Here is a 19560-nt window from a genome sequence, read left to right as displayed (position 1 = left end):
TTGGGGTCGGCTTCCAGTCTAACCGGATTTAGCTGAGTACCAGTGCTTTACTAGAAGCGACTGCCTATCTGACCTCCTCAACCCCGATACCCCTTGGTTAGACTTGGTGTACCTAATTGCTTATTTTTCTAATATATTAAATTCATGATACTATGGCTCTCTACTTATTTCTGCAGTAAAAATTGGTGTGCATCTTAATGAAGAAAATGCAGTAAATAAATAATGAAAATGTCCGAGTGGTAAGATAGCTCTGACAGCTACAACAACTTCCTCCGCTTGTTAGACGTCCACTCATTGTTTCTGTGTTTGTAAACATATAACGGCCAATTTATCACACAATGAACTATTGTTTACCTCGGATTATTATAGGTATTGCCTAAACCCAATTACGACATTTACCTATGGCTATTTCTAAATACTTCTACTAAATATGCAAAGCGTTTTCGGTCATTGATTTCAATGGTTTCAAGCGTAAACTTTAATGGGTTTTAGTTTACTCAACGAGATTACATTTCGACGTAGGTACGATTCCGTTTTATTTTATTTGAATCTTCTACTTTCTTTGGCTGTTTTTGATTAGTTAATCAAAAACTAAAACATAAACTCTAGCAGCAAATTAAACTAATTCCAAGCCAACAAAACACCACCTACACGTAATTAATCTGCCGATGTTTGAGATAATTGATTGTTTACATCGATGATTGGAATAAACAATTGTTTTTTTACAATTGTTTATTTGATAGTATTCAGAAGAAAATTATTCATTGTTATTTCTATGTACATATTTGTGTAACTGTGAATGAAACGTATTTTCAATAGCCGCATTTAGCATTAATAACTGTATTATTATAGCAACAAACCACTGCACAATAAAGTTCAGTAATATGGAATAGCACTGCACTGTGTACCTGTGTGTGGTGCGTGCGGTGCGCCGGCGGCCGGGGACTCGTGCGATCGCTCACAGCACGTGGTCAGTCACAAATTCGCGTGCTACGCAGGGAGGCGAAGCGTGTCACGGTGCGCCGCCTACGACCTATACTGGAAGAGAACCTTCGCACTCGCACCGATTTTACTCGCCCCTCTACACAACATAACACCTTAAAAGTAAAAGTGGTCGATCCCAAAGGCGTGGCAGCCGGCAGCCTGCAGCCGTGACTCGGCATTGCCCACACTATTATTTTATTATCAAGGTGCGTGATTGCAGCTCGTGATAGCAGCTATCATGCCTGCCAGTCATGCATTTTTAATGAGGAAATGTCAAGAACAATATTTGGCAGTCTAGGTCTAGTACTAAGCTTACACACGTGTAAATTTTTGTCGACCTTGCATACTCTCATTACATATCTAGGTTACTTGTGCAAGTTTAATCGAGCCGAATTTGTATATCCTGACTAGACAAAATTGCAATAAAAAACCGGCCGAGTAGGGGTCGGACTCGCGCGCGAAGAGATCTTAATATGAAACGGCCAAAAAGTTTTGAATTTTGCATAAACCAATTATTTATTCTAGTTTTTTGTGAAAATTTCAAATGTCACTAGTTATCACACATTCATAAGATAAAGCCTGGCGACAGACGGACAGAGTCTTAGAACCTATTAGGAACCCTAATAAAATGAAATTTAACGGAAACAAATAAAATCCATCCTACCAGATATGGGTACTTCATCAATTATTCGATACTAATTACTATTAATAAACATCGATACCTTTGTAAGTGGTCTTACAGCATCCGCCTTAGACGAGAAATATGTTATCAGCCTCCACGCAAAACTGAACACTAAAATTAACCGGTAATAGGGCAATTAAAGACATATCATTAATGATAGAAGCTACTGAAACAAATGATTGCGGTTCGTGTATATCTAGTAGATAAATGGCGCAACTACGTTGACGCTGGTTCCCAGGCAGCTCACAATTGCCGCTTTTTGTCCTCAATCGATATAATGCCGCGGTATTGGAGACTGTGAGAGCAACAGGAAACATGAGCCCAGCCCTATGTGTCGGAAGAGTTGGCTCATGTTCCTGCAAAAACAATTAGAGCGAAACGGAATTTGGTTCCTATCAATTTACATTGATCTTAGTTTCGTAACTCTATCTAAGCGTGATGAAAAACATGTCGATGTTGTTAAATAATATCGGAGTCAATGGGCGATGGTCATGAAAGGGCTTCCACTGAAGTATGACTAATTAAAACATTGCTACTAATAACGTTTCTCTGAATGAATACTTGGCACTTTAATTCAGTGCATTCCACCGGCGAATAATTTGTTCAAGTACTTAGTGTCAAAAATATTTGGAACCATCCAAACGCGGATCGTTAAAATCAATATCGTTACAATATGCAGAGATTTATTAACTCTTTCATATTATTTTGTTGGTATTTAGTGAGTTCTGATGGTCATTTAAAGAATTTAGCTTGGAACGGCGGACCGCTGCACCTGAAATGTGAATTCAGTCCGGATTTGTGGATGAGAGGCGGATACATAAAGGATAACGTGATAGCTGTGAAGGCGGTGCTGTATAACGATGACATCTACGTCATCACTCCTAGGTAGGTACTAAAGGTCTATAAAATTTAGGAAGTTAAGTAGCAGTAGTTAAAGCTTAAGTGTATTCTGTACTTAATTATTTGCTAATAAAAATGTGCATGTAAATAAGTAGATAATAATAATCTGCACGATGAAACGAGTACTTACCTACCTGGTTACCTTTTATATAAGAAGCTATTATTACAGTTTCCGGAGCAGTACAGAAATATTTCAAAGACGATCCACAGAAATACCCAATTTAATATTTATCTACTTAAAATAAATTACTGAAATTGCATGTACGTTTGTCTAGTACCTATCAATAAGTTCATATATGGAATAAAAAAAATCTTACATGAAATAGAGAAGGTCAAATTAGTATGTGTACATACATGTTATCTACAAACTTTAATGTAAATGTACATAACAAGTTCTGGTCTCTGTCATGCAGAATGAAGCAAGGTGTGATGGCGACACTCTGGCTGATCATTCGCGAGAAGAACAGCGTGGAACTCCAGCCGTACCCAGAACTGCGAGACCATAAACTAAGCGACTGTAATGCAATACAAAATGCCGTAGACTTCTATCTGGATCATCTAGTAAGTATTTATGTTACAGCTTTTTAGGCCTCCTCTCACAAGGAGAAGGATTGAGCATTAACCAAGTAAGTATACCTAAGGATAATTTATAGGCATATAGCAGAAATCAAACTATCTCAAACTTTTGAAAATTTGCGAACACATTAATCGAACTCAATACCTACTAAAACACATCTACTTCTTCAAATGTCTTCCAATTCTAGATAAGAAAGATGATGTAGCTATACTAGCTATGCTATATGTGTTAATTGCAATGCGCAGGAAATCGTTTCCTTTTTTTGAACGAGACGTCGTAAGACCGATTATTGCCAGAAATTACATCGATGGCCTAGTAGGGACGATAATACCAGTTACATTAGATAATTATTTCAATTAACATCCGATTGCAATTCATTAAACTCAATCATAATCAAAGCATTTCCCGCGCCCCGATGCCAATATACCCTAAATACGCGTTTGTTAACATAATGAACATTAATGCTGCTAATAGTATAACACACCAATTTTAGTACTAAGTTGCAAACATGGAATTGTTGCTATTATTGGTTTCCATAATCAGTTCAACTATTGTTAGGCAATCGAAATCAAAGCATAGTTTGTAACAACAATCACAATGTCTAGAGTGTGGCCTACGCGTTCGACCTCATGAGCGCAAGTCACACCCAACCATTTCAGCCTGTAATTGTTTCATTGAACACTAATTAATCATTCGATTTTTTTGCAACGTTGCATAAGGTCACTTAATATTATAACTAACGAATCTCTAGACTAGATTTGCAATTATTCTACTCTACATATTTACCAGTCACTGATGTTTTGAAAGTAGCAAGCCTCGTTACATCAAGATTGATGTGAAAATATCTTAATATCATTTATTTGAATGTTACCCAATTCAGGCTTCTGACTGAAATTACAGTTTACAGCTTAGTTAATGTAGATGTAAGATTGTCTAAGTGGGCTATTTGGTGTCCAATTGCATAAAATAATACCTATAGAGAAAACAGACAGAGATATTCGCTAAATTGCTTCTTTAGCTAGCGTGATGATAAATTATAAATTGCAGATTCCAAGCTATTCATTATGTCTATACAGTTCAGTTCAGAAGAAAATTACTCTAATTAATCTCAATAACCATTGAGCTTCGTTAAACCCAAAATTACTTATTCTTTAGGGAAAACTGTGGATATTGGACACTGGCGTTATCGACACACTGTCGAACCCGCAATGCACTTGCCCGCCGAAGGTGGTCGTCGTTAATCTTCTCCTAGGCAAACTGATCAAGCGCATCGATATCTCTTCTCTTATGGAAGCCAACTCCTTGCTGCAGAACATCGTCGTTGAATATTCTTTAGGAGGCAACGCTTTCATGTAAGTACTATGCAGTTTCTTATTTTTAATAAAGTAATTTACAGACTAACAACCCTATTGAACTTTGTAATCTAAAATAAGAAACATGAAAAGTTAATTACAATGCATTCGATGTCAGCCTAGATAGCTAAGCAAGACACCTACATGATTAGGTATAAAAAATAATGACCTGCCTCAATAAATCAAATAGAAATCTATTGAGGTAGGTCAATTTTGATTTCGCCTGTCCTAGTATTGTAGTAACAAACCAGATCAACATTTCAAAAGCTCTAGGCAGTGTCATGATGTTAAGCAAGCCGTCGTGTCCGATAGTATTACGATAATATAATCAAAAACTACATATCAAAATGTCGTAATTACTCACATCTTATTTGCACTAACAAAAATGCGATATGGTTATACTTAGGCAATCTAATTAAAGTCTGTTTTGTAAGTACCTAAGTGCGAGCAGCAATAAGATAATTCTTTGATTGATACTTCCTTATAAGAACAACGTACCTTTCCATCAAGAACACTGACTTAGGTTTTAAAAGTTGCCTAAGGATAAAGTGTTTCAGAACAACGTAACCTATCTAGACAAATGTTATATGCACAAAAAAGTCAATAAGTAACAATTGGTTTGCAGATAAAATCTAAATATTGTAATCACCTCTCAAAGGTACAATTATGTGTTACTTCATGTTAGCGATTTTAAATGTAGTAGAGAGCTTTTTCGGAACTTATTTAGCGGTACCACTTAATCATCGATAAGATGAATCTGAGGCCGATTGAGGCTGAATAAAAAATTACATCAATTCAAAATATCACCAGCATCCAGTACCTAGTCATGCACGATCCTTAGGCATCATTTATGTAGACACCATAAATAAGATATACCTACCTAGTTATATTCAAAGTCATCTTTACTTCATTCTTCTTTAGATATGCATCGGACGCGTCTCGTGGAGCAATCCTGGTGCACGAAGTGTCGACTGGAGCCGGCTGGTCGGTGGTGACGTGTGGCCCTGCAACTGGCCTGCAGATATCGTTGGTGAAGCGAGTGACACACGCCGTCTTGATCCTCGTCAGGCTACACTACCCTGGGATTATTGAGTTGGATACCACTACTCTACGAAGAAAAGATTCTCTCACTCCGATGACAGGTTAATTGATAGAGAAGGCGAGGAAAAAATAAAACTTTTCTTATAATGTGAAGAAGGCACCCATACATACTTTATAACAATTATATTATGTCTGGGTGCCTAATACATACATAGGTGCAATCCATTAGAATGCGTTAGGTAAGAAATCACGTTCTAGCCAGATAGATGCAATAACGATGTTTTCAACTTAGGCTTTCCGTGTTTCAAATAACATAAATATCTATAACTACTCCATCTTTACCAAAAGAAATATAATTTGCACACATTTCAATGTCGCAAAACCCACAATCATTAAAATTCCCACGGTAAGGTAGAACCATATTCAAATGAAGATAGGTAAATAGACAGATAGGTATGTTTAAAATGTAGGTACCTACTTACACGATAACGAGGCAACAGGTGTTCCGAAAATTAATTGATTAATTAATTTGAGTAAATGTCAGTAAAGCGTATTTTTTGCGGTCTGTTTGTCAATAACTATTACGAAGAATTCTGGGGTAGACATTCGCGACACCTGTTTGTAACAATTTCATAAGCAAACATATAAATATCTAATGAAATAATGAATTTATTTGCAACTAATTCAAAATTTGAGAAAACAACTTTCTAAATAAATACATGCATAAATGTTAATTTATTTGTTTTCAGTATTTGGTGAGCACAGCAAGCCAGTTGTGCTATTGGGGGCAGACAATTTCCACGTATATCTTCGTCATACTGAATGTTCAGACGTGTTAGTATGGAACTCTCGGGACGCCTACAACTCGTCATGCCTCGACAACATACACTCGGCGGGCCCACGAATGACGACCACCTCTGTAGCCGCTGACCCTTTGAAAAATGTACTAATTGTTCTCGATTCTAACTACTTAGATACACTTCAAGGAAATTCAGCCACGTATCATAAAATTAGTTTTATAAACAAAAATGTTTAATAAATGAAATGCAATTCAAATATTTGTCTGTCTGAAAATCAGGTTCCTCAGATTTTTTAAATAAAACCTGTCATGGGGTAGGCTCTTTCTGCCATTTCTCCTGGTGAACTGTTACTAGAGGCTGAGTGCGAGAAGTGCGTAGGTACGCAGCATAGTAGTAGTTAAGCAGTATACTGAGTTAGTTCGCAGCTTTATGATTCCGTACCTTTAGGTTTCTAAGTTTGTACATACCTACTGTTTTTTCGATGTTCAGTAGGTAATTTTGCAACCTGTTGCGGTTACGTTTTCAATAATAAAAAAGTCACTTTTATTGGTAATTAAAATTAACCAATTCATGCAGAACAGATACCTACTTTAGTACATACATACATTACTTACGGCTGTAAACATGTATTCATTCTAGATTTGCTCGAAGAGAAACCAAATTACATGACTGGTAGGGCTGCCATTTCGAATTTCGCCAAACCCGGACAAATATTAAAAAAACCCGGACATTTGGCGTAAATCGCATTTTTTCCCCGGACGAGTCCGATTTTTTATTAACAAAACAAGACCAAATTTTTAATATTACTATTACTACTATTATATACTTAAATTCAATGAGGTGCTTCCTTATATGAAAAGTCAGGGCCATATCTAGCTCAACAGTACTCTCTTTCAGCACCTAGTATTGAAAGATTATGACTTAATATTTCGAAGGTCATAAATAAGAAAGCTCATATGGAAACTAGAAGTTACCTTCTTGTTAGTAATAGGACTTTAAACCGGCGCTACCTTTTTGATAGGTTAGACAAAAATGTTGAAAAAATTCAAACCACCGTAAAGTGAAGTCAGCGAGAACGTAGCGAGCGCGAAAATTTGAGTTTTGGGTCACTAAAGCACCTAAACTTGTATAATAAAAAAAATCCGCAAAGTGAAGAAACCGAGAGCGAAGCGAGCACTGCATTTTTTGAATATTGGGATATTAAAGTAGCTAAACGTAAAAAAAGATAGTGTCAAGAAAGGAAGCCGCGAGCGAAGCGAGCGCGAAAATTTTAGAGTTTTGGAACACTTCGACTTCTGCAGTCTGTGTGTCTATTTGTAATTCAACTCGTAAGAAAAATGTCCGGGTTTTCCCCGGACACTTCTTAAAACCCCGCCCGGACGTCCCCCGGACGGCCTCCAAACGAGGACAAATCCGGGGAATCCCGGACGGATGGCAGCCCTAATGACTGGTCATAAGTCCTATTGTATACCAATCTATGTGTATCTAATACCCCAATAATGGCGATCCGGAATTAATTTGGCTGAACAGCATTTGTACGTGTGCGAGCTAACCATTTATCAAGTTAGTTCAAGGTAGGCACCTTTCGATACCGTTGTCTGCTATTTGACGGGTCTTGGCATAACTTATGCTGTGTCAGTAATAAAACGGGGTGTTAGTTAGGCGATCTAATTTTATCAGCTGTCAGATTTCAATCTATGCTAACTAGAAAATTGCTGAACAACGGTCGATTGCGAGAATGACCCGCAATCTCACATAAATCATGCCATTATTACAGTAAAACGCTTGTTATGGCTTTTACGTGTTCTAACCGGCAGGGTTAAAATGAAACTGTAGGATTTGTGGACATAACGCTTATATTGTAACATAACATGGTGAAATTAAAATAAACATCTTTAAATTAAAACAACGAACATAATACAAATATTCGGAGGTCGACCCATTGTATGAAAATCTTATGCGAATTACACCTTTAAAAATGTGTACAGTTAGTTTTTGAAAGTCGAGAGAAATCCCCTTATGAAACCCATTTGCTCATTATTACTTATCAATTGTATCTAAAAACACTGATTTTATGAAACTGTTACATAAATCTATTTCAATCATTTTCTCACGGGCTACCTCCGAAGACTTATAAATAAATTAATCTGCGATCATTTTTGAGAGCCAGACATTTATACCTATATATCATTAAAACATAATCAACTTTCCAATACAACAAAATTAGCATATTTTTTTTAAATTAAGCACTTCGGCAAATATCCAGAAACATTTCAGCATTGAATCCATCGTGTGACATTATTTTGTCAATATAGCATCAGTTAACAAATTAAGTTGATGATAAAAATGTGGCCTCCATATCCTTATGTCTTTATTTTAAAAATGTATAACTTAATTAAATGATGAGAAGGAGGTCCAGAATGCCTTTTGATAATTTACCTGTTTGTAATAGAAAATCAATGCTAGAAATGTCTCTGAATAGTCTTTTTATAAGTTTTGTATCCTGACAAAGTAATGGATCACAGGTACATTGTTTAGGCCACGTTATATAGTACAGGCTAACACAGATGGCGCACTAGGAGGTACGTAGCTGCCCTTTAGCCGACCGGCCCACGGAGCCGCTTCGCAATGCGGTATCTGTCTTCTTGGTTGTGATATTATAACAACAATATGTCTTTTAATTAAAATCAATTTCTATACAATAAATTAATCAAAAATCATCACGATAAAATTCGTAAAGAAATTCTAAATCATGTGCATTTACAAATAACCCTTCTTGGAAGTCGGGTAAAAAGGAATATTATTTACAAAATATCCGTATAATCCGAATTCAAATATCAGTTTAGGTAAATAATAGCAAATGACATAAATGAACGTACATAATTCCCACGTATATGTACAAAAATTTGTGAATATAAAATATTTAATAAATCACATTGTCCTTGCGTACTTCTTGCAAGTGGTATTATTATTTATCATCGTAGACAAATATCCAGCAAAAAACTCATCACATACAATATCAGTTATCCATGAATAACCTATACATGTAATATTTCGCTTACACATATGTATGTATATTGTAATAGCTGTACAAATAGTAAACTTTAGTTGCTAAATGAATTTTATTTATTTTCAATCTTAAAATCACAACATCTCTAGGGCCAAGGCACAAATGTGATTACTTATAACGCCCTCTAGCTACGTTAATATAATTCAGGTTATGATTTTATCTACAGATTGTATGTTACAATAAACATGAGATTATTATTTTACATTTGACAGATAAAATAAGTTTACTTCAAATTACTAGGGCATGATTGGTCCTATTTGTTCAACAAATCGGTAAGCTAAGAATTCAATATTGTCAATATCTGACGTATACAGGAATTTAAAGAAAAGGTAAGGCCTCATTATGCTTAGAGACAATATGAACAATTCGGTAAAAGATAATATCCCGATGTAGAGTGCTGTATATAGAAGTGCCGCTACACTACGTAACTAGCTTTACTACCGATCTTACGAAGAACAAGCAAGTAGTGCATCTTAGCTATTACTAGACATTACACTGCATTGGCAAATGCATGCAATGCAATACTAGCTAAAGGCAGTGGAATTCATTAATTTATTTTTTTGCAAGATACTTCTAACTAACCAATAACTTTCGCCTCCAATTTATTTTAATATCGTAAATGATAAAATATATTTTCTATGATACGATATAAAATTATGTATATTTTACAAATAAAATATCTTGATAGACTACCGGCGTTACTTCCACGTTTGCTCTCTTCGGGATAGAACCTTAACAATAACCATCGTCTTTCGTGGCTTAATGGTGAATATAGAAAATTCTAATATAAACATTATGGCCTACGTCCCACAGCGGACGTAATTCTGTGGATTATAATAATGATGAAATTGAAATAAATACGGATAGCGAATGCATGAAAATAAATTAACTACAGAAACTATGAAAAGAGCCTCTGCAATAATATGCCTTATTAAAAAGTTGCGCTTTCTGGTACAAACGAACCGTCAGCTACACAAAATCTTCAGATCTAAGTTCGAATATAATATAAATAATGAACAGTTGTGTAAAGTATGGTATTCTTCAGACCTCGTCTGTTGCTCTCATGTAGATATTCGAGTTTTCCAAACGGCAGACTTGTCTCCTGTAAATGTAGATGTAGCCATATAGATACATGGAATATTTACAGTATATGCATATAATAAGCTACTTAATTAAGTACCCTGGTGTCTTTTATAGCTCGTAAATATATTTAAACACAGTACAACATCTAAAACATGGACATGTGACAGAAATACTAACCTGTCCTATGAGATTCCCCTGTAACATGGTTGGTATGCCTAGGAACAATGAACTTTGATTCCTGGAACATGGACAACATTAGATCCTCGGTGGTGGGATGGTATTCGACTTCGTTAATGCTAGCTACAAGTGGAGAGCTCTCATAGTTCCTGTTGGTGTCCCTGGTGGTGGGCGTGGCGCCGCTGGACCGCGTGGGGTAGTCCACGGAGCGCGGCCGCCGCGTGTCCACTGGCGTCATCTTAGGATTGACGTGAACATCCTTGTGTATGTACGGCTCGAGTGACACGCTCGTTTCGTTTTCGTTTTCGCTAGTGTCGTCATTTGCGCTATTCCTGCTGTTCCCGTTCACTTCAACTATGAGTGGCCGCTGTAGCGCCGGCGACTGCACTACAGGATTGTGTATAACAGTCACACACACGGTATGCTTCACAGGAGAAGTCACTTCACTAATGCTATCGTCGGGAAGACTGGCAACACTTCGGGACAGTGAGGGGCTGTGCGTTGGAGCTGTGATATCAGATTCCGAATCATGCTCGTTAGCAGGCGGCTCGATCTTAACTTCTTCAATAACGCTCTCTTCCTTCACCTCCGTTAATTCGTTTACAGTTTCGGTCGTTCGTTTCACATATTTAGGCATACGTAACGCCCAATGACCGTTGTGGTCGTCAGAAGAACAAGAATGTGTGACAGTTGGTTTTTTGCGCTTATAGAAAAGCATATAAGCCGTGTTATCAACTAGTTCACTATAAGCATTTTCATCATCGACTGGTGTGACTTTGGAATCATCGAATTTGTACCAATGGCCGTCGTAAGGGTTCTTACAAGCTGCCGTGTAATGCCCAGTCTCGAGATCATCGCCGTGGTGGTAGCAGATGGCATACAGGTCGTACATGTTCTCGTGCGGGTTGGTGGCGGGCGTCTTAGAGTGCCGTCGTTTAGGAGATCGCGAGTGTCCGGGCGACTCCGCTACTTGCATGTTCCTCCTAACGAGATGTGGAGTCATGTCGAAATCGTTCAAAGGGAACTCTACCATTGCTGTTAACTTTGTGCTCGTACGACCTTTGGCTTGCCTGAAAACATGTCGTTTTTAGAAATTTTCGTATCAAACTATAAGATTAAAGATTAATAAGACCATACTCACTGTCTAAACCGCTTTAAATGTATTACTAAAATATCTGGAAGTGACCACAGACCCAGAGTTTTCACCACAGGCATATACCGCTGACACTGGGGACATCTAAAATACAACATTTTTTTTAATATTTAATACTACTAAGATAAAAATCATAGATTTTGCATTTTCATCATTTTGTATTCAGAGTGTAGTTCTTGTAGTAAGATCACCCTTAAAGTCTTGGATGCAGGCATCTACAACATGCATATGACGAATGACAGCGAGGAATCGAAGCGTAAAACATTAAAAAGAACTAATCACGCTAAGATTAAAATTCATATTACCTCCATGCGTCTTCCTGCGCGAGATGCTCGGCGCGCGTGTAGTGCGCGAGGCACGCGTGCAGCGTGAGCGGCGCCGCCGACCCCGCCGCCGACACGTGCACCTCGCACGACTCGCTAGCCTCGCGGATTATACTGCCGGACAAACATTACAAAGATTATCCTACTAATATCCGCAATCCAATATGAAGAAACACACAATTTAGGCTCTAGACAGACGGACTGCATTTCGACTGCAATTTGCAGTTCTAGGGCAGTTTGAATGCAGTTGACACGACTGCAATAGAACTGCAAATCAAAGGCGCAGTCCGATTGCAGTTGGGATGCAGTCGGCGTGCAGTCGTATTCTGAAGTTGATTTGTAGTGTGCAGCTTAGATGGATAAGTTATAAAACCACGCGAATGGCTGAAATTCAAAACTTGAAAAAGATAATATTTCTCGCCAAACCTAATGGCGATTCGCAATTTAGTTCGGATCAAAAGTAGGCGCTTGTGGCCATACTGTACGGCCCATATTGTATGGCGGTTGGGGTATTGCCCATACCCCAATAAAACCAAGAAGTCTCAATGGTTCCTTCCAATTGTCTAAACCTGACCAATGGCGAAGAAAAATCTAATAACGTAACTGGGTCCAAACTGGAAAACCTTACCCAGTCTTACGGTCGCCAATGTTAAAATCAAACATTTACGTAATATGATATGTCATTCAATATTTCTAACAATCGAAAATGCTTGTTTATCGTATTTTTATGTGCAGATACGCTCTACAAATTGCGTGGTATTTTAATGTCGTCGTCACCGCCCCCATGTTGTTTCGCTACATAAACCTACCTATGACCTGTATATGTCTGTGCATGTTTTTGTTGAAATAAAGCTACTTCTTTCTCACATTTTTTTGACATTGGATTAACCCTTCTCGTTGTGGGTGCAGCGAGGAGTGTCAGACTTTTACTGCCTAAGCCCATAATCTTTGATCTTTCAAGGCCGCAGTAACTTTTCCCAATAATTCCGCAAACCAAACTATTAAATTAATGCAAGTTGATACAGTCATAGTTTTGTCATTAAATAAAGCGAGCATGATTTATTTTTAGCCCGGATGTGTAACCGCAATATGACTGCGCGCCCTTCTACTAAATCCGCGGGAAGTTCAAGGTCGCGATATCGCGGAACTTATCTATGTGTGGGTGGTACACTGATTGGGATTAATATTGTATAGACTAGCAAGTTTTTATCTATATATAACTTTTCCTTCCTTATTAGGTACTTTATCTCATACTATGAACATATATCTAGCTGATTTTTTACCTATGTAAAAATTTTCCTTATTTACTACTTTTTTGCCTATGTAAAAATTTTCCTTATTTACTAGAAATAAGGAAAATTTAACTGCTTTATCTCTTACTATTAACACATCTATACCTATTGATTAACCCTGTATGTAGATATACCGCTAAAGCCTAAAGTGTGGCTACATCAAAATTTTGACGGCTATCCCACCGAATTTTAGATGAAGTGTATAGGTAGCCCAATGTTGCTTGGATCTTTGGATATCCCAATGTTGGCGATCCAAAGAAAGAAATATAAATATAGATAAAAGTACCTGTCCCTATGCGCGGCGTCCCACAGCAGTTCGAGTCGTAGATGAGGATGCTTGTCGTGAGCGCACAACGCCTGCTCTACGTCCAGAGAAAATAACGGGTGCGGAAGCTGGAACAAAAATCAAAACAAATATTATTTTCAAAGCAAAAAAGAAGGTGGTTCGCAGTCATCATGCGAGTTTTACAGTGCTGTCCTAATTATGACGTCACAACTTTTTATCGGATAATAAAACGTCAAATGACTTTCTGGTTTGGTCGTAACAGACGGGACAATCAGATGAAAACTACCAAAGTCCATTTTTTCACCTTCTTTGAGTCAACCTGCAGCCATGCAATGCCATTTTAGATTAATCTTTTTGACAAAAACGATAACAAGAACTTTTGTCAAAATTAATTCAGATGTTAGTTCACACAAGACCTCTTTTCGACCTTAACTTTTTTACAAGATTGGCATAATTACCTCTGGCTGCAAATACGCGGGATCCCTAGGGCGATGCGCCTCAGCGATCCTGGCGCGGAAGATCTCCGGCCCCTGCGAGTTCTCCAGCACTCGCTCGGCGACCACCTGGCACATCTCCTTCAGCATCAGCTTCTGCAAGTCCTCGTACGAGATCTCGCGAGGCACTTGCATGGCGTAAGGCGAACCTATTGAGGCAATGTTAAAAATAATCACTACATGGCATAAAACAAAGTCGCTTTCTCTGGCAATATATCCCTATGTATGCTTAACTCTTTAAAACTACGCAACGGATTTTTATAGATGTAGAGATTGAAGAGTAAGGTTTGTATGCATTCAATGTAACAATGGTCTTAGTGCAACAAAATAACATATAGGCCATAATTGATCTGGGTGAGAATATTTAATTTGTTTTTTGTTTATAAACCTAAAAGTTCCATAACGTAACCTTTTAGACATACTAACCGAATCTTTCTCCTTCCAGCAAATTGACCCATAAGATGAGGAGGTAGGGAGTGGTCGGCGTCTGCAGTAATGGCGGCGCTTCCATGCAGTATAGAGCGCCGAAGTCTATACCCGCCACCTCCCATCCCGCTCGGGCGTTGCACCAACCTAGTAGTACGAAAGGAATTTTTAATAAACAACAAATATATATGGGAAGACTTTCATTAAACATCAAACTTCATATACTGGATTTTCTATATACGAAGGGTGGGTGGCGCCATTCATTACCAAAAGTTACCGACCATTGGTCAAATCAACATCAACTGAAAATGGTTCAGTTAAAGTAATAGCTAAATGGTGCATCTCACCCTAAGGATCAAATAACGTACCCATTTCATTAATTTCTGCCATAATGATGTGGTCCCTATCAATCCCTGTGTCATTGTGTAGTGTTGTCCTCAGTTCATCCATGGTCATGTTTGGTGTTAATTCCACACCTATTCGCACTTGCCGTGGCTGCTGATTCACATATACTACCTGCAATAAAATGTTTTGCATGCCATAACATTTTTTTATCAAGTAAACCACTCATGTATCAAAATCATTCGCAGATTTCATAAGTACAGTTACAAAATGACAACATTACTCATTTTTATCTAAATAGGAAGTAAAAAACTGAATAACATTGAAATAAAAAGTTACATTACAAACTTTAGAGCCTCTTTTTGATAACATGTTATGCATCACTTTTAACTCTACATACATTTTGCATATTCAAATTCAAATCATTGAAAAGGTTGGTATGTGGACTGACCCCAATCATGCAGTGACATGGTTATACCATAGCTGACACTGTTCTTGCATACAAATGTAGCTAAGATTACTTTTAATAAGTGCAAGTAGACTTACATTGACAGGTAGTGGGGAGGGTTGAGTGGTGGCCAGTCGAGAAGGTAGCTGCACACTCACACAATGGAATGGGTCAAATGTACATGATGTGCGCTCACATTTTGCACATGTCAGTGCTGACCTGCAAATAAAATATTAATTTAAGGTACATTCTATAACAATAGTAAATAGATTTTTATAATAAAATAAAAATAGATTTTAAATATGTTTTTTTACCTGTACTGAGCTTGGAAAACAGCCTGTACAAATGAGCTATTTCTCCTTGCATGATTTGCTAATGTTTCAGCTGCAACCACTTCATCAGGCTTACCACATGTATTCTGTTATAGAAACAACAATAAAATAAGTAACAAAATTATATGCAAATACTACAAGCACATAAATTGATAAATGAACAGCTTACCTTAATTGTTTTATATTTTTTCTTAGTAGCTGTATTTAAATCTTCATGAACTTTATCTAATAGCCAAAATAAAAATTCTTGTGCATCATGTTGACTGTTTCCCCTATATTGTGTGCCATGCCTTTCCACTGCACTCTACAAAGATAATTACAATTTCAAATAGAAAGTTTTTACATAGTATTAATTAAAATACTTTTTGAAACAAGGTCAGTAGATAAAAACCTTTCATTAGCTTATCCTAAAAATAAAAACAGTTCAGGTGAAATTAATATTGAGTATCAAAGTACACTTTAAATGTTCATACAATTAATATAGTACAGTATTTACTACTTAAATGATTTATTACCTTAAAAGCAGTACTCATATCGGGTGTATAGTGACATGCCCAGAGAGCTTTCAAAATCGCTGCCAGTTGTTCAGTTACCTCACCCCGAGTACCATACTTCTTAGAATTTATTTTATTCCTTTTTTGTAGATCCACCTAAAACATAATGTTAACAAATTAATGCTATATAATATCTAGTTCATTGGATGATGATGACATCCTGTTAACACTCATTGGGGGTCAGGGCTTACAAAATGCTTTCCGCTGTCACTCCCTATGACCTTAAGCAAAACATATTATGTCCATCAATTTGAAAGACAGATAACACTTAACACTTGTTTTTAACAAAATATGCTAAAATTATACAATCCTTACTTTGTAATGTTCCAAAACAAAATATTCAGCGATAACATCTGTATGTGAGAGACATTGTAGGACAGCATTCATGTAGCATGTGTTGCCATGGTTCTTTATGCCAGTGGCCGCCGGAGTAGAGCCTGGGGGCCATGGTGGATCCCCACTGCACGGAACACGCTCACCATTCATGAGGACTGGTGCGGACTTTACCTAAAAAAGTTACAACAAACTTTAATATGAATTGATGGTCAATGTATAAAACATTTTGTTATGTTTAAGGAGATTGCTGTGTAAGTGTTTAGGAAGAGCTTTTACTTCTCTCTTTGTAAACATTAATGCAAAACAGAGGTTGCCTGTTCAGACGCTTCATCAAACTCGATAGTGTTTTAATTCATAATAGTATAAACTATTGCAATAAGCAAAAACTATGTAAAATAGTACAATGAACTAGTCCATGAAAGTACATAGTTTTAATACAGTATATACATTGCTAGCCACCGCTTCATATTCTATTGAATAATAGATAGAATTAGGCATAGGTAAATGACAGATTGAATTATGCATGGGTTTTTTTTATATAATTATGTGAGTATTCAAATAAGTATTATTAGGTACATTAATATTCAATCTCAAATACATAACATTGTGATCTCATTTACCACAAAAGGAAGACAATAGAGTTACAAGTAGGTAAGGATTTACTCCCAATTGTTTGTTATAGGAGTGCTCTTTGATAATAATTTGGAACTAAGTACATAGAGTGAAATGTTGTAAGGTGATACTTACGCCTGATACGTGAACAGTGCTCATGTGTTGCGCTATCTTGTTTAGGAATCTTTTCCATGATGGCCTTCTAAACAACTTCCTTTCTACACCATTCTCGTCTTTAGGAGCCTCTGAGAGTGTGGAACTGGCACTTGCTGGTTTGCTTTCATTTTCACTGCTCTTATTTTTGCTGGATCCAGGTTTCGTAGTTCCGAAAGGATTGCGAGGCAGAGTAAATGTACGTTTTAATCGGGATCCTTCCACCTGCTTCTGTGTCATACTGTTATCGGACACTTCATTGATCAACTCACTTTCTGAACAAGACTTTAAAACTGATGATAAATTATTAGTAGACATATTAAAGAAATAATCGTTATAATTTCACATTTAATATATTTTTAAACAAAAAAATCCAATAGAAAACATTGATATGTCACTGACGTAAACGCCATTTTGATTAATTTCTTGCAAAATGCTAATAAAAACTAAAAACTGTTGTCTATGGATGATAGTGATTTCAGATACTAATACTTTATGACTAAAGCTGGGGATACATTAGGTTTCAACCATCGATATATATGTACTACGTACTAGATAGAACGTTCCGAACAAAAAGCTTACCACACTGAACTGCACTGCAGACTATGCAGTGCCCAAAATGGCAAATCAGAGCGATTTTGACACCTGCGTCAGATGGATGTCTATGAAACGACAATTATAAAATAGAAAATACATATCAAGGTATAAACTTACACATATAAACTATTCGAGAGTCAAGTTAGTAAAATTACACGCTGTTCATGCTATTACAACGCTTGTATATCATACTTTTCATTTATAATTCAATTTTACAAATATGCATTAATTTGTTCCCGCCCGCCATCTTAAATTATGGATTAAGAAAATCGTGCAGAAACAGATGTGCCATAAAACTGGCAGTAGGTAAAATATCAATGAAAACAGACTTCACTTTGTCATGGTATGTTCTTACTTTCAAGAAAAAATAATTAAATTCGCGAAAATTTGTGATAGCCCTCTTAAGAAAAAAAACATCGTAATTAATATTAAAAACTCTAAAAATAAGTTCCTGGTTTTAATATACATATTACATGATTTTGCATTCAATTAGATATAAATAAACTTTTTGATATATTACATGATTTTGAATTCACTTAGATATAAACTTTTTGAGTAATGAAAAATGTAGGCAAAATACGAGCGACACTTCAGCAATTAACATCAATGAGGATGACTACATGTCACAATACGTCAACGAGATGTCAACAGACGACATAAGCGGGTAAATTATTTGTATGGATGTTCTTGTCTATCGCTAGAATATATGTCAATGGTTTCAACGATCAAAAGGCAATATAGTGCTGCGGCACAAAATTTTTATTGTTTTTTATTTTAATCCAAAAGGCCTTGTTCGCACAAAAACTGAGTCGTCGAGAGTACTGGCTGTGTACTGTACTACAACAATCAAAAATTGTCCTTTCAAATAAAACCGAACATTCGCATTCGCAAAGCCGGGGGATATTCACATCCGCGAATGTTCAAAAACTGCCACTCTACACTATGTATATCTATACGCATGAAGCAGCGAAGGAAATAGGAAACATCATAGACATAATATTAGTAAACAGGACTGCGCATATAAACCCAAAAAACGAGCCGAGTGAAACAGTTAGTACGGAGGCTGTCTGTCCCTTTCTAATAGGGTGACTATGAGATTAAGCTATGTGAGACAAATCCGAATTTGCTAAGATTATTAAACACAGATTAGTATTGAAGTTTTAACTTACGCAGTTTGTGACCTTAAGATACTAATAAAGGCTTTTAATAATTAGCGGAAATTAGCAGTATAAAAGCAGGAAGATTCGAAGTGAAGACTGTTTTTTTTTGTATTTCTACTTCATATATAGACTGCTGAGCCATTTATGTCGCCTTTCTTCATTTTTTGGGAAGCTATAACAATAGTACAACAGTTTTAAAATCCATCACCCATATTTTGACTCGTTACAAGAATTCATGGGCACCCTAGTTGTTTGGTTTACGAAAATGTTATTATTAGCTAACCTGTGGAACGATATATTGCAACCACCATAGGATTCACTTTTGCAAGTAGAAACGCAACACTTTTTCACCATTTTAACAGTTTAAATTGATTTAATACAAAAAA

At 36.7% G+C, this 19560-nt stretch overlaps 3 protein-coding genes across 4 annotated transcripts in view; 1 reads left to right on the top strand and 2 right to left on the bottom strand.

Moving 5' to 3' along the window:
- LOC110375548 (protein yellow) overlaps nt 1–1091 on the bottom strand; it is a 36276-nt gene extending 35185 nt beyond the window's left edge. The window contains exon 1 of the mRNA XM_021333694.3: nt 909–1091. The gene's annotated coding sequence lies outside the window, so the exon portion shown is untranslated. The remainder of the gene's footprint in view (nt 1–908) is intronic.
- Nucleotides 1092–1636: 545 nt separating this feature from the next.
- On the top strand, nt 1637–6592 carry LOC110377503 (uncharacterized). The gene is made up of 5 exons (XM_021336432.3): nt 1637–2551; nt 2980–3127; nt 4299–4495; nt 5417–5637; nt 6286–6592. Exons 1-5 carry the CDS (start codon nt 2340–2342, stop codon nt 6570–6572), a joined length of 1065 nt encoding a protein of 354 aa, XP_021192107.3. The 5' UTR covers nt 1637–2339; the 3' UTR covers nt 6573–6592.
- A 1582-nt stretch (nt 6593–8174) lies between these two features.
- On the bottom strand, nt 8175–17869 carry LOC110375647 (ubiquitin carboxyl-terminal hydrolase 31). Of its 2 annotated transcripts, none has more exons than XM_021333854.3 (14): nt 17400–17869; nt 16632–16823; nt 16278–16412; nt 15932–16066; nt 15745–15848; nt 15529–15649; nt 15009–15156; nt 14641–14787; nt 14179–14363; nt 13721–13827; nt 12125–12256; nt 11808–11903; nt 10667–11736; nt 8175–10508 (listed from the first exon to the last, which is right to left on the bottom strand). In XM_021333854.3, exons 1-14 carry the CDS (start codon nt 17733–17735, stop codon nt 10468–10470), a joined length of 2949 nt encoding a protein of 982 aa, XP_021189529.3. In that variant the 5' UTR covers nt 17736–17869; the 3' UTR covers nt 8175–10467. The 2 variants fall into 2 exon arrangements, with proteins under 2 accessions (XP_021189529.3, XP_049699515.2); XM_049843558.2 differs by having other exon boundaries at nt 17409–17869.
- Nucleotides 17870–19560: the final 1691 nt, after the last annotated feature.

This window comes from Helicoverpa armigera, chromosome 2, assembly GCF_030705265.1.
Source record: "Helicoverpa armigera isolate CAAS_96S chromosome 2, ASM3070526v1, whole genome shotgun sequence".
Lineage (NCBI taxonomy): Eukaryota > Metazoa > Arthropoda > Insecta > Lepidoptera > Noctuidae > Helicoverpa > Helicoverpa armigera.
This window is presented reverse-complemented; position numbering and strand designations above follow the sequence as displayed.

Excerpts from the sequence above, each read along its gene's own strand:
- LOC110375647 (XM_021333854.3), bottom strand. The coding sequence starts at position 17,735 with ATGTCTACTAATAATTTATCATCAGTTTTAAAGTCTTGTTCAGAAAGT. Across the intron at positions 15,650-15,744 it reads GTTTTCCAAGCTCAGTACAG|GTCAGCACTGACATGTGCAA; the intron begins GTAAAAAAACAT and ends TTTTATTTGCAG. Across the intron at positions 10,509-10,666 it reads AGGGGAATCTCATAGGACAG|GAGACAAGTCTGCCGTTTGG; the intron begins GTTAGTATTTCT and ends CTACATTTACAG.
- LOC110377503 (XM_021336432.3), top strand. The coding sequence starts at position 2,340 with ATGCAGAGATTTATTAACTCTTTCATATTATTTTGTTGGTATTTAGTG. Across the intron at positions 2,552-2,979 it reads ATCTACGTCATCACTCCTAG|AATGAAGCAAGGTGTGATGG; the intron begins GTAGGTACTAAA and ends TCTGTCATGCAG. Across the intron at positions 4,496-5,416 it reads TTAGGAGGCAACGCTTTCAT|ATATGCATCGGACGCGTCTC; the intron begins GTAAGTACTATG and ends ATTCTTCTTTAG.